The sequence below is a fragment of the Pagrus major genome, chromosome 19 (assembly GCF_040436345.1).
Source record: "Pagrus major chromosome 19, Pma_NU_1.0".
NCBI classification, from domain to species: Eukaryota; Metazoa; Chordata; class Actinopteri; order Spariformes; family Sparidae; genus Pagrus; species Pagrus major.
The window spans coordinates 15,794,691-15,809,772 of NC_133233.1; the positions used below are offsets into that span (position 1 = coordinate 15,794,691).

The 15,082-nt window shown below is 41.6% G+C and overlaps 1 protein-coding gene across 1 annotated transcript in view; it reads left to right on the forward strand.

Moving 5' to 3' along the window:
• The window catches only part of jph1a (junctophilin 1a), a 35,840-nt gene extending 24,185 nt beyond the window's left edge, over window positions 1-11,655 (forward strand). The window contains exons 4-6 of the mRNA XM_073488610.1: window positions 8,952-9,688; window positions 11,137-11,233; window positions 11,422-11,655. Coding sequence (XP_073344711.1) covers window positions 8,952-9,688; window positions 11,137-11,217 — 818 coding nt within the window. The 3' untranslated portion in view covers window positions 11,218-11,233; window positions 11,422-11,655. The remainder of the gene's footprint in view (window positions 1-8,951; window positions 9,689-11,136; window positions 11,234-11,421) is intronic.
• Window positions 11,656-15,082: the final 3,427 nt, after the last annotated feature.

A 15,082-nucleotide genomic window follows, 5' to 3' on the forward strand; every position in this document is an offset into this window, starting at 1 on the left:
CTTCATACACAACACATGTCTGATATTTTAAAGCACCTACCTGGTGGCAAAGTGTGGGCGTCTTGGCAGAGATATGTTTCCCTACTGTGTCATGCTGGGGATGCTTTCCCACCATCTGAACAGAAAATAGTTGGACTTTAGGTGCACTGGGGGGGGTTAGGGAGGTCAAATGTCAAATCAATGACTATTTTTACATGCACACTAATATTTCACTAGTATTCAAAAAATGACAATATTCTGTATTTTAAAATGGGTCATGTAAACAGCCTTTTCTCTTTGGATATTCCGAATTAGCATTTTTCCAATGAGACATGTGGGATATTGCAATATTATTCGGGTTCAACATGGACGCAGCACATTCGGAATATGACCCTCAGCTGGGGTTTTTACCGCAGTTTGCGACACATGGCTCTGTTTGCTCTGTGCGTTGCCTAGCCAACCGTTTGCAAGACTGGTGTAGAGAGAGTATGTATAAAAGAAATGTGCTCATTCCTGGTCAGAATGAGAAAGAAAAATCCGAGGTACTCTTCTGGCAATAAGTTTATAAATCCTTTATTGAGATGGATATTTCGTATTGAAATTCTTAAAAACATTGACAATGCATGTTAAAAAATCAGCTGAGTAGCACCCTAAATAACAGCTTTTTAACCATATTTTATTCATGTAAACAGAGTCAATGTGACATCAGTGCACTTGATGACATACCGTACTTTTGACTATTTCAAGTGGCTACATTTTACACATGACTGACCCAGTGATGAAGATGAATTTCTTGCTAAAAGCGTTGCAGGAGCCTGCAGGGGGGCTTTAACACACGAGTGGTCGATCCTCAACAGCGGGACATCTACCCAGCCAGGCTATTCTAAAAATCCCCCCTCACCTCCACTATCCCTTTTTTAGCTCCACAATCCTCGAGCATTCAAACCATGTTTTTAGGAACTGGGTAACTGCTGAGGTTGGGTACTTTGTATGAATAATGATGTTTGCACAGTTTCAGAGTTGTTTACACGGGCTGTGTCAGAGTCACTAATGAGCTTGTTTTGGGTGCACAAAAAGCACAGGGTTGGGTGTTCCAGGACTGTAATCGAAGACTAGTGGTATTGAGGATGACTTCTAACACCACAATGGAGGACTGTGTTTGTGCTTAGACAAAGCAGAGCCAGCTTGAAGCAGGGTACTGTATTCTGGATGGAAGCCTTGTCTTTGCTCTCAGAGGCCTGTTTTCACTGCTCGGAATAAACTCTGCCAAAAAGAGTGAGAAAAGCAAAATGTTTTCTTCTTCTTTTCTTCAGGTGTTTTTTTTTTTTTTTTTAGAATTTAGATTTTAGATCATATCAACCTTGTGCTTGAGTGGTGCTCAAGACCACCTACTGCTACCAATACCGAGCGGTTCTCATTTTTCACCCGCCTGGAGGTTTAACAGGCACGCTGCCATACTATACAGCAGCTCGCGGCGTAGGGTGTCGACTCGACTCTGTTTAGTTCATTTACAAGGTAAGCTGAGTTTTACAGGGCGATGGAGGACATATAATACTACATAAATAGTGAGGGGACAAATCCTTATTTGTCAAAGGGCTTGTGATGCACGTCGGTTCAGTGGTGGAACACGAGGGCACGAAGAGGGCAACGTCAGAAAAAGATGAATCAAAATGGAGCTTTTAAATTAGCATTGCCGTGTTTTTTCACTTCTTGGTTAATTGTGATATTTTCCGAGAGCAGATTTAGACAAGTTTTTAATCTTTGCAGCAGTTAACCAAGCATTCATCACCCTTACAGAACAAACATATATTGACAAATACTAAAAAATCCATTATCATATGTTAAAAACATTAATTTTAAAGGTGCAGTATATAAGAATTGGCCACCTGTCGAATTCATACTCAAAACAAACAGGGAGTAGCATATCACCAGAGTGACCGCTAATTGCTGCTAACTGTAGCTGCCAGTAGCTAGTTAACTCAGTTAGCCTTGCAGCTAGCAGTCTGGACAGTGAGCTCTGAGCAGCAGGGGAGTGTTGGTGCCTACACCACTAGCAGGAGAGCTTTGGACCTGAATGGGCTAGCTGGTTAGCATGCTAACTTCAGTAAATATATATATATATCAAACAAACTCTCCTTGTTTTCATGACTGAATAAACTGAATAAACAAACTGACCTTAAAGGACAACACATACACGTTCATACTGTTTTACTTTGTTTATATTTGGCGGACCCTGCCACCTTTCTAGCTCTAAACAATGTTCTGGGGACCTTATTTTCCTCTGAGAACAGCTTGTTTATTCAGTTATGGAAAAAATGCATATTTCTGTATTGTATATATTGTAAATATAAAAATTCTGAGTTTGAATTTATTCTCCAAAATCTACATAGTGCCCCTTTAATATGACACTCATTTGAAACAAGCTTGTATCAACTCTTCATGCCAGTGTAATGAGCAATTACAAGGTGAAAATATTGTCATAACACTATATAATTGACACAAATAATGGGGAAAACAACCTGCATTGTTAATATATTAGATCTACATTTTTGTAAAATATATTTCTCTTGCATAAGGACTACTAACCCAATTAGCCTGTATTTACTTATAGGTTTGTTAGAATTTAGACTCTCACTTTAAATTAATTTGAAATTGTTCTTTATCCGTCATTTGGATGGATATGTTCTGTTAAAATGGTAGCATATTCAGAAGTGCTATGTCATACCTTTTCTGTTTATTTTTATTTATAGTGTAAGATCTATACCACCCTGCCTCTCTCACTGCGTGTCATATATTTAGGCCTATGAGCTGGCCGACCTTGGGCCCTTGCCAAAAGGCGCCACAAAATAGTGGGTGACAAATAGATTGACAATGGGACCCATTCAAGCATGTCCCTCCACTAAGCCACAGAAATGGCCAGCCTGGGCCAGAGACATCCTGCGGCTTGTTTGTGTTGTGGAAAACAGCGGTCATCCTTGGCAGGCCGGGTGATCTCCTGGTTCGCAAGTCTGTATGCGAAGAGTGTCCTTGCCTTATAAGTCAGATCATGAATGAGAAAGTGGACGATGTTGTCATAATGTGCAGCGCAGGGCGACATCTGAGCTGCTGCGTTTAGACGTTGGGTTGCGTAAGCGTGTCTGGTAAGCCCAGACAGGCACCTGCAAATAGCCAGACCTCATTTTCAATTGATTGAGTTTAATTCTACTTAATGAAAGTCCTCGTCTTGTAGCAGTTTGGGTAATCAAGACTTGCCTACTTTAAGGTTTGTTGCTGGTTCATGGTTTGTCCTTAAGCAGGTTATATCATGTTTGAGGGTAAACACTTTCCCGTATTTTCACTTCTCTTGCAAAATGACCACCATACTTTAAAGAAATATACCAAGCGGATGTGAAATTCAGATCACCTTGTCTATCTCAATGTTCGGAGGGACAACGCTGCTCAATTTGACTACCTATAGCATTTAAAGGAACTTGTGTAACTTTCCCAAACTAATCTGCTTTGCTTCCTCAATGTCTACCTCTACAGTGGAAATATTCTCACTTACCCCCGTCCCTCAGCTTCTAATAACTCCTCTAGGGTAACAACCAGGGGTCTAAACCCCTTGTTGTTTGTAATTGGCATTTCAGACTCATAGCAGATTATCACCCAGATTGGGAGTGTGTACTTCAAAAGGGAAGAGAGGGTCACAGGGAACAGGACCCTGACCTTTATGATTGGTTCACATACAGCACCCTGGAGGGGGAGCAGCGAGGGTTAGCTAGGCGTGGCCTGTGTCGTGACGTTAATTGGGCTATATTTGGTGCTCACTGGGGTCTAATGGAGACATAGCTGAAATCCTTATGCACTGAGAGGGAGCTCGGCCCTGCACTCGCCCCTCTCAAGGGCTGACGCAGAGCAGCTGTCCCTTCCTTCAGCCGGTCACTGAGGGTGGGGAGTGTGGGGGGTTGGAGGTTGGGAGGCCCCCAGCAGGGATCCCTCCCCGCCCTGTTTGACCCAGTCAAGGTACACTTGGGCCAGGTGGAACCATAAAAGCCAGGACCTGTCAGGGCTGAGAACCGGGCATGAGCAGGTGTTGCTTTATATTCATGGCAGCAGATGTCATGGAGTAAGTTTCAAGACAGTAGTTCAGCTGAAGTTTAAAGTCATGCAGCAACTTCTTGTGACTTTCAAGGATACAGCATATAAAGTATTTTAAAATACAGCTGATCTGACCTTTTTCCCAACAAACACCAAAAGCATTTTATTATGTGTCCCATTTGTGGAAATTGTAGTCACCAAGTAACGTTTATTACTGTGACAGCAAGTAGTGGGTGAGTTTATTACTGTGAGGGCAACTCCACCAATTTAACACATCAAAGTGAGTTTACAGATCTTGGAGAGTATTACTCAACATGTGAAAAAAGTAGTTTTAAGCCTTTTGTGGCTCCAGAGGAAGCTGTATGTAATCTGATAAATTCCCTCCAATGATGTCAATCTCTGGCTAGGTTGCATTGTGGGTAATGTAGACACCATGTTTTGAAAAGCAGTCCTGGGACAGCAGAACCAGAGATATTGCCTTTTTATTCCGTGCTTTATTTTTCCTTTAGGCTTTATAATACTTTTTGCACATATGCAGCAGTACTCACCAAGACCTGTAAACACACTTTAATGTGTAAAATTGGTGGAGTTATCCCTTAATGATAGAGGTCAAACTCAAGTACACTCCTGAATTTGGGAATTCAAATTGATCAGAGTTGTATTCTGATTTGTCAAATGTAAAGTTTGTGTTTGAGAAGTCTGTAGTGTTCGCTGCAGTTCCCTACTCTAGATTTGTCCTGTTTCATTCAGTGTCCTCAAGCATGACGTGTGTCTCCATCAAACACATGTCATTTCACATGAACACGAGACCCTCCATGTTCCGCTTTGTTTGGCAGCAAATTACCAACAAAGCACCGGATGACACTGATTACACTCAACCAGCAGCCACAGACAATGGGGTACACTTTATTTGCATGTGTTCGGCGCAAATGGAAGTGTGTGTGTGTGTGTGTGTGTGTGTGTGTGAGAGAGAGAGAGAGAGAGAGAGAGTGTCTATGTAACAGTAGTGGAAGTAATCCAAACAATGACAGCTCCCCCTGCCCATCTGCCAGTGTGAGTAGGAGGAAGAAAGAGACAATCTAAAACGCTACAAATTGAGTCATAAATGGTAAATATAACAGTGTAGAGAGCATGCTGAGATCACAACCCACAGAACAGACTAATACATACATAATGTCCAAATGTATATGAAATCATAACCAAAGGAAGATGCAAACGCCTTTTACTACTAGTTCCTCTAAAGGGGCCCTACGTTGTTTTGGAAATTCACACTCAGAATTTTAATATTTACAATATTAATGAGGTGATAATACAGAGAAATCAAAGAGAGTTTCTTTACTTAGTTTGTTTAGGCATAAAACAGATCTGTTCTTTCTACATATAGTAGTGCTCCTTGAACATTAGATCATGAGATACTGTCAGGGAATCTTCCATTGAACCCACAATGATGCACGTTGGCAACAGATGTGATAACAGCACATACTGTGCCCCCCCCCCCCCCTATACATTACATATATACAAATATCTGTGCATGCACAGGCATACATAAAGCTCCTCTCTTGCTACTGCTGTTCATCTCATATTAAGGTCAGTAGGGGTTAGGCTGGGTCTTCAACCGCCGATCCAGTTTGTTGTGTGTGCGTATATGATTTTGTGTCTGTGTATGTGTGTGTGTGTGTGTGTGTGTGTGTAAGTGTGTGAGCGCGTGTGTTTTGCCAAGAGAGCACTGGAGCAGAAAATGTGCTGTGGATTAACATGAACAGAACTGGCAACCGCAGCTTAAACAAAAGCTTGTGTTCTAATATCCTCAAAGAGACGATGATCAGGCCAGAAGAAAAAGACACCGTACATGTTACGGTTAAGCTTTACATATAAAGAATAAAACATTTTGAGACACATTTTAAATTTAGAGAGAAATATCCTTCACGCCTTTATCCAGATCTGTATTTGTGCTCATTCCGAGTATTTTCGTCTTGGTCATGACTGATACCACGGCCTATTTTAATGACCCTCTCTGGAGGACTGCAGCCTCAGCCCAGCTGATCACTGTCTAAATGAAAGAAACACCACGGCCATTTGGGTAATTGAGTCCTAGTACATGTTCTAGCTGACCTGTCAGGATTCCTTAGTAGAGCACATCCAACATCTACACGTGCTGAAATATCTTCCAAACAACCACGAGCAGTGGGATTAATTAAAGGGGCATTACGTAGTGCACCTTTAAAGTAGAATTTCCAGAAGATTGTTTGGCAGCCTTCTAGTGTTAAAACACAAAAAAGCATGTGCATGTTCAGTCATATGCATGGCTTCAGGGGTGTGGTGTGGTGTTTGTGTGTGTGAGGCTGGGGGTCTTTTTTGCGCTGAGAGAACCATTCAGAAAATGTCTGGAACCCCTCGCAGGAATCTGTCCCCAAACAGAGCGAAACTGTTCAGGCCCGCCCACGAAGCCCTAACTCTTATTGAGTTATGGTGTGAAATTAAGCTCGGCAGATATATTAAGCCCCGCAGATGTTCAAATGTCCCCTACTCTCTTTGTAGTGGGTCTTATTGGTCGTGGCGGTTATGAAACCAAATTAAGAACGCCACGCAGCCAAAAAATACTTTGGGCTTATGAGTACCGAGGCCCAGAAGATTCTGCGATAAGGCCGTTTACGCTCATGTGGGATTGGATACACTTGTTCCCTTCTGGATTTGAGGTTGCAAGAGCTGACAAGTGTCAAATCGAGCTCGATATGAATTCTTTTATTAGATTACGGTGTGTAAACGTAATAGGTGGCATGCATATTACAGGCGTCTCATAAATCCTTTTTATTGATCTCTGAGATTAACCCGTTTTCCAACCCAATAACCCAGTCAATACTGAGCACAGCAACATGAAACATACTGACTGGGTATGTAGCATCTGGTGGATGTGAATTAGAGTGAAAAAAGGCAAACAGCTCATAGTTTAAGATGTTTATTCTTCATATGATTTAAAATCGATCGTCTATAATTTCTAGATTTCTTTCTCTCTATTTCAAATCGGCTATATGGGATGCAGAGGGATCCTTCTCTGCTCATGCCATCTGATGTACTTCCAACAAAGCAGCATTGTCCCTGTGTTAGTCACTCTGACACCGTCTAATTTAGGCGAAGTGAAAAAAAAAAACAGGCCAACAAAGAGCCTGATGTCTCTAATAAATATTAATTCAGTACAGAACAAAGGGACGGATAAAGTGTCATTTTTCTCACATGCAGGAAGGCATTTACATTCAGATTCAGGCCCTATTGTTCATACATTAGAGTGCTTAATGTTCATAATGAAAATTCAAATGATATATGGTTAAAAGAGGAGTGCGCATTTAGTCGTATTATTATCATCTTTGGACCTCAGCACATAAAAAGCTGATGGAGAAAAAGGAAGTCGCAAACAGTACGAGCTTCCCCAGACAAAAAAAAAAACAGGCATCACAGCAGCTTAAGGTCGGCTCTCTTTATCTGTAAAGCCCTGTTGGTTTGTTGCTGAGAATCGATGTGACAGGGGCCTTTTTCCAGGAAAACAACACACTGATAAAAGAGAATGACTGATGATAAAGATGAGCCGGCAGAGGAGGCTTCCTTCATGAAATGGTGCTTGTGACCCTGCATTAATCAGTCTATTTCTCTCTGTCTGCTTCAGCCTGTGCAGGATGATTGCATATATAATGTTGATTCATGAATATTTTAAGGGAAAGTTCAACTAAGCTTAGGGCCAGCTCTGGTTTAAATCTAGCTCATGGTTAGGCAGGATGGATAGCAAATTAAGAGTGCTCTGTTCTCCTAATCTGGCTTTATGGACGGTGGCTGGAGCAGAAATATCAGAATAGCATTTGTTCAGGGTTTGGTCGGATCTCTTGTGTCACCATTGAACTATCTGAACCTCAGATAATGGGGCATTTGCTTATTGGCTGGAGTTGTATTCTCAGGGTGCCAGCTCCAGTTTGTGCCAGTTCTCTGAAAGGTAAATCGTGATCTTTTAAAGGCCCAGAAGGTCATTTTTAAAACTATTTCCAAAAACCTTTCGAGAAATTGTTAAAAATGTTAGGAAAAATGCTTATTTGCTGTCTTGCTGAGAGTCAAGATGACAGTCAGCAGACAGTTAGCAACAGTTAGCCTAGCATTGCCCAAAGGTAACAAAAAAACCCAACACCAGCAAAAAAACAGCACCTCAAAGTTCACTAATTAACACGATGTATTAAATGACTGGTTAAACAAGATTTAAATTGTTAATGTAAGTTATCTTAAGAGGTTCTGGTGGGCCGACCTCGCTATCTTTGAACAGAGCCCTGCTAGCTGTTTAGCTCATTTCCCCATTTCCAATCTTGGTGTTAGGCTAAGCTAACCGACTGCTGGCGTTAGCTTCATATTTAGCTGTTTTGTAAACTCGAGAGTGGTATCAATCTTCTTTATTTTTCCTTCTGAAATATGCCTGATATGCCCTGAGTGCAATGAAAACATTTAATTTTTCTGGTGGATTTCGGACAGCACTGTGTACCACAGGAAGTTAGCATAGCCAAACAAACAAACAAATTAGCTAACTGTTTGAAAACTGTAATTTAGCTGTACTTATACCTATTTGTATGTGAAAGTTAGATGTATATTTAGCTAACGCTGATAGAATAATAGCTTTGGAATATATGGAGTGCATGCATAACATTATTGCTTCATGAGCAGGCCAACCTCCTCACGTATCTGTCGCCACGCATTATTGGCTCTGTTATGTCTCGATAATGCACCATGTGCATATTGAAACAGAAAATTAGCTTCTCTCTATGTTTGCGGTGACTTTTCTATCCACCCAATAAGAAATGAAGTTTATGCATCAATCTGTAAATTATTATTTATGTTAATGTGTGTTACCTCTCTCACTTCTGCAGGGCCTGACTACATAAAACAACAGTCAAAGGAGCCTGTGGAGATTAAAGAGGTTCCTGTAGAAAAGAAGGACAAGTCCCCAAAAGATTCTCCCCACTTTTACCGCAAAGGCACCACTCCTCCCCACTCCCCTGTGACCAGCCCTGTAGCCACGCCTCCCCCCTCGCCTCAGTCCAGCAAGAAGAAAAGTCAGGTCGCCAACAGCACCAGCCGCAAGACCAGCAAAGAGGAAAAACCTTCCCGTAAGATAAGCAAAGAAGAGAAGTCAAGTCACAAGACCAGCAAGGATGAGCGGCCTAACAGAAAGTTGAGTAAAGAGGAGAGGCCGTCCGTCCCTGACGGCCCTAAAAGTTCTCATGTGCACGTCGAGGCTCCAGCTAAACCTGCGAAAACTCAGCAGCCTACCGCAGCGTCTGCTCCTCCTCCTCCACAGCCTCCTGCGGTTCCAGTCAATGGCGAGCTCCACACAGAGTACCACAGTTACTATGTCAAGCCCCCTACAAAGGGCCCTCCACCACCTGACCCTGAGGAGGATATAGAAGAAGAGCCTAGTGCCCTGGCCCTGGCACGTATGCCCCCACAACCCCCTAGGTCCTTTAGTACCCCCACTCCTAAGCCAGCCTCCATACGGGAGAGCAAAAGCGACCACAAACTCAGGAAGCAGGATTCCCTAAAGCCAAAGAGCCTCGCAGACACAAAGAAAGCCAGTATGGAGATTGCAGAAAACATGGAAGAAACAGTAAGTATCAGTGTTAGGACTGGAAAAGTGTTTTTTAAGGAATAGTGAGACATTTTTGGAAATCTGTTTATTCCTGGGCCGGTGGCTCCCTCCTGTTTCCAGTCTTTGTGTTAAGCTAATTTAACCATCTGCTGGCTGTAGCTTTATTAAAGGTGCAATATATAAGATTTTTATTTAAAACATTAAAAAAAAAAAAAAAACAGTGCAAACAGTTTTGATGTTTCGACTTCTATGTATTATATTGGCAAACACTGCCCTGGTGCTCCAAGCTCACTGTACCAGTCCAGACTGCTAGCTGCACAGCTATCTGAGCTAACTAGCTAATGGCAACTAGCCATTTAGTAGCCATTTAGCAGCAATTAGCAGTTACTCTGGTGATACACTGCTCCCTATTTGTTTTGACAGGGGGCCAGTTCTTACATATTGCATCTTCAAGACATGAGTCGTAAAGTTTTATCATCTAAAGTTGGCAAGAAATTGAATTAGTATATTTCTCAAAATGTAGAACTATTCCTTTAATAGAGTGCTGCAGGGGTGACACATTTAAGGCTAACCTGGAAGTCAGCATCGCCCTGGTTCCCTTGACAAAAAGCCTATGGGATATTTCCATTGGATTTAGGATAATTGCAGAAAATAAAGTCTGTGGCAAACAAAAGTTAACCTACATGTGTGTTTGGCGTGACCTCTATAGTCTCATTTAGCTACTAGTTAGCAGTGGTGGAGAGAGTACTGCAAATCTGTATTCAAGTACGAGTACAGTTACATTCCGGAAATATTTCTCAATTACAAGTAAAACTACTGGTATTTAAATAATACTTCAGTAAAAGTACAAAGTGTTCTTCTCTAACGCTGCTCAGAGTATTAGTTAGCAATAGCAGGCATTCAATCAATGGGGTTTATGTTCCTCCAACTCTTCAGTCTAAATTACTCCCAACTCCGGCTCTGTTCTGCTCAGAGGTCACGGTCACCTCTCCAAACCTGGGCCTGCTTCAGACTGTTGTTTTTTTGGTCCGTATGTCAGTGTTTTCATCGGCCTGTTTGTGATCGGATAGCCGATAGGTTTAGATACTCATTCAAATTGTACTCATCAAAGTACAAGAAAATGAAATAATTACAGTTATTTGTGTTGATGTTATTCCACTCCTGCTATTTAACAACTGCTTTTCTAAGATACGTTAAAGCTTCAAAATCAACAAGTGGTTATTTACTGACATATTTAATGTTGTAAAACAAAACCACAGACTTTATTTCAGGCATCTAACCAAAAACCCATTCAAAAAACCCACTGATCTCGAGATGAGGGCACTGGAGGTGCAGGAGTGCCTACTCATTTTCCAGGTTTAGGACTTCCTGCATCACTCACTGCCTACTTCTTTCATTCAAATGTTTCTCAATAAGATCTTTTTTTTTGTGATATCTGATCTTTATCATCATGTCATATTTTGCAGGGTCCTAACTCCATCCTTGTTGCTATGGTAATGCTGTTGAATATCGGCCTTGCAATTATATTTGTCCATTTTCTGACATGATGATGCTGCTTCTCAGGTAAGTTCACTTATTTTCCTAAACACCTTTATTCATCAACACAAATGCAAAAGGAGCAGATGACTTAATGCATTTCTAAAGATGAAACTGCCGTTTTATCCGTGTCTAGTGTGTCCTGTGTGCCACAATGTGTGTCTGAAATGTGACAAGCAGGCAATTAAATCGCAACAAACTGTCTTATGTTGCAGTGAAACCATGGCAACCGGTACAGTTGCATCGCCGGCCTTGAGAAATGAAAATGGCGCCAGTGAGACACGGGGGCGGCCGTAGGTGTTTAGGAATCAACGTGACACCGAAGAGAATCAGGAGGAAAGGCATCGCTACCACCAACCTGTCATGGGCCTTCTTTAGGGCCAGCCCTGTGAATTAGCACTCCTTTGGCTTCTCTAAAAGCTGAGGTGAAATGTCGTGTCTAGTAAGATATATAAAAAAAAAAAGTTTAAAAATGCAACCAAACATACACAGTCTGAAAAAAGAAGTAATTGAAACCCACACGTGTGCTGATCCAAGCACTGGTCTCTGTAGCCCACTCCCACTGCCTTGGCAGAGATAGCGGTGGGCTGACGGACTTTGCTGGAAGAGTGTGGAGATGCACTTTTAGATGATGGGAGCAAACAGCTGCCTTTCTATTTTGCCATCTGACGTTTTGATGGGGAGATGTGAGCCCGGCGGCCGGGGCGGGAGGGGGTCACAGTCGCAGCGGGAGCGTGCTCGGGTGTACGGAGAGTTTTCTGGGGTTCACACCACTCTTGCAGCAGGAAACTGGGCACGGCCGTTGCCAGCAGTCAGTGCTAGCACGGTCACTCGCCAGTCTTACTCTGTTTACCCCAATCATCACAGCAGCAGCTCTCTCGAGCTCCGTCCATTGTAACCCAGGATACACTGCTTTGAAACACTCCCCGTGCATGGTACAGTTTTGAACATTTTTGTTTTTGTTTGTTTTCTGTTTTATTGTAGCTTTTTTCTTTTGTTCATTGTTCTCTGAATGTTGGTGACCTGCAGTCATATGCTTGTAGTTGAAAAAGAAATCTCTTCTCAAAAGGAGTAAATCAATTTGTTTTCCCTTTTTATTTAGAAATGTTACTAATTTCTAACAATTGAGTTGTAATTTGACAGAACACATTCATGTCACTGAAAGTGCAATATGTTTTATTTTTTCAAAGGAAAGCTTATAGTATATTTTGCCAAACAAAGAGTCATAAAAATCCTTTGTTCCCTTTTATTGTTCCGGACTCTCATAATTTGACGACTGGTTTTGATCGAAGGTGTCGATTCATATCCGGCATTGTGTTTAGGAAGGAGGTTCACGCATTTAAAGCTACCTATCTCTGTGAGAGTGAAGTAACAAATGTCTTATGTTATTTATTAAATCCTGAGTAAAATGATAGACCATTTTGCTTGTGTTCCCTCATTCTAGTCTTTGCTTTCATTGTTTCAGTATAAAACGCAAAGGCGCAGTTCCCACGGCTGCTCCTGTCGGCCCGGCAGTGCTTGCGTACTTTTTGAGACTGGATCAGTCTTGTGGACGGTGAAAGTTGAATTTATTCAGGTTGAGGCCATGGGGAATGTGGCACCAGGGAGAAGGAGAGATGCCTTTAAATGTCTTTAACAGTACTACTGTTTACCTCAGAAAAAGATGAGGAAGGGCGGGGGCGGGTGGGGGGAAAAGAGATGCCATCCTTGTCTTAACTTTGTCATGTTGCGGGGCGGGGGGGGGGGATACTTTGACTGTTGTCATCACCTGAATCATGCTTTTAACTTGCCTCATTGTAGCTGTTAGTAGTCTTTGTTGCAGTTATGGCATGAGTTTCTTTGATTTAAAAAAAAAAAAAAAAAGTGGTTATTTATAAGGTTGACATTTACTGTCATCACTACCAAGATTAATTATTTATTCATTGTACAACTGATGTGTTTGTGGACATTGGTCATCATAAAAAAAAGGGCTTTATTATGGTTATCTTTGCTGTTAGTTCAACTTGACTATATTGTCTGTGACACAACGAGCAGCACATTTGGAGAATGCTTCAGCCAGTTAGATGTTTGCAAAACTGTCCACGTGACTACTGGAAACTAACAAAATCTGGAATAGACAATAAACGCAGACCAAGAAATTAAATTATTATATTACAAATGTGATGCATTGACTAACGATTTTCTCCCTTTCTTTGCTACACCCTCTTTTTCTTGTTTTATCCATCTTCACGCGAGCATGGTGAAGACCGAGGTTTCAGAGGGTTTAACAGAGCAGCCTGTTTATGGGATATTTTTTGAAATGCAACATTGCATGTTGGAGTCATTTATATATAGATTATTATATACTATTTGTAAGGATTTTTACAGAGCACAATCCAGAATCTGGTATGAGTTGGTATTTTTCTAACAATTTGCACACCTGTATTTTGACAATGATTATAACTTGTTTGTAATTGGTAATGTAATGCACATATGATAATGTTTGACAGTGGAAAAAAAAATACTTTATTTCTAATTGGATGTACTGTATGTACCATTTGGGGATGTGAAAGGCAGATGTACTTGTTTGAGTATTTTAAGGATATAACGAGGAACTGCGTGAGACTTTTGATATCTCAAGGTTCATGTTACCCCACTGATTTGTGCAAAGTCTTTGGAGATGAAGTTATGTGTATAACAATAAAGATGTTATGCCTTGTTAAACTAAACTCTGCTTATTTCTGATGTTTTTGATGCTCTTACACCAACGCATCAATTTCATTCGCCTGATGAACCCAGGTGAGAAAGGAGATTCAGGAGACGTGATGCCTTAACGTTGTCCGGACTCGGAGCTGCATCGTAGGCAACTGGACTTGTTTCAGTTTCTTGAAGACGTTTCACCTCTCATCCAAGAGGCTTCCTCAGTTCTCTAGAACATACAGTACTTAGATTTGTTGGTGTTAACACTGCTAGCATAAGAGCTAGCTGGTTAGCATTCTCAACATGCCTCACAACACAATACATACAAGTTACTATGCCATAACTGTCCCTCACATTCTGTTAGTAACTTTATTTTAGATAAGTTTGCATGTTTTCAACCAAAATTCTTACATATTGCACCTTTAATATACAGTATATTCAATAAATGAGTCATTTATATGAAACAGAATTGTGTGACATTAACAATACAACAAACCAGAACATACCATACAAAAAACATTAATGCAACATAAACAGTTACACTGGTATAAAATCGACAAATGGATTTGAGTAGATGGATGCGAGGATGTCTCGTCTTATAATAATGTGCTACATTCCACTCTTACGTTCGCTTCTCTGCATCTCTGAGGTTCCTCATCTCAGCTGAGCTCAGCCTCTTAGCAATCATGGCCTCATGGTGACCTACTCTTAATGAGACCTCGGGGGGGGGGAGAGCGGGCATGAAATCAAAGTAGTCTTCGTCGGGGTCTCACATTAGCGGTGTGAGCGCAGAGTGCGGGCAGGTGCCTCAGTTTGTCTGGGGTCAGTTCGTCCTGTTTCCACTGCTGATCGGCCTCGGATTAGTGTAGTGTTACACCAGCAGCGGCACCTGCCGGGAATCTGCAACGCCATGGCGGGCACTTGCTGTGGCCTCTGCCCTGACGACGGCAGACGCTCCAAAACCGGCAAAAAGTTTCATCTCACACTAGCTGCATTTACATGGACCCTAATATTCTGCTTATAATCAGAATAAAAGCCCAGTCACAATATGCCTTATGTAACCACCTCACATGGAAAAGACTGATCTGATCAGGCCTTCTGAATCTGAATGAATTTTCAATCAGATCGAGAGGGGTGGTTTAACCCTTTTACAATCCGATCAGTAGGGAAACATACCACCTAATAATCATGTAAATA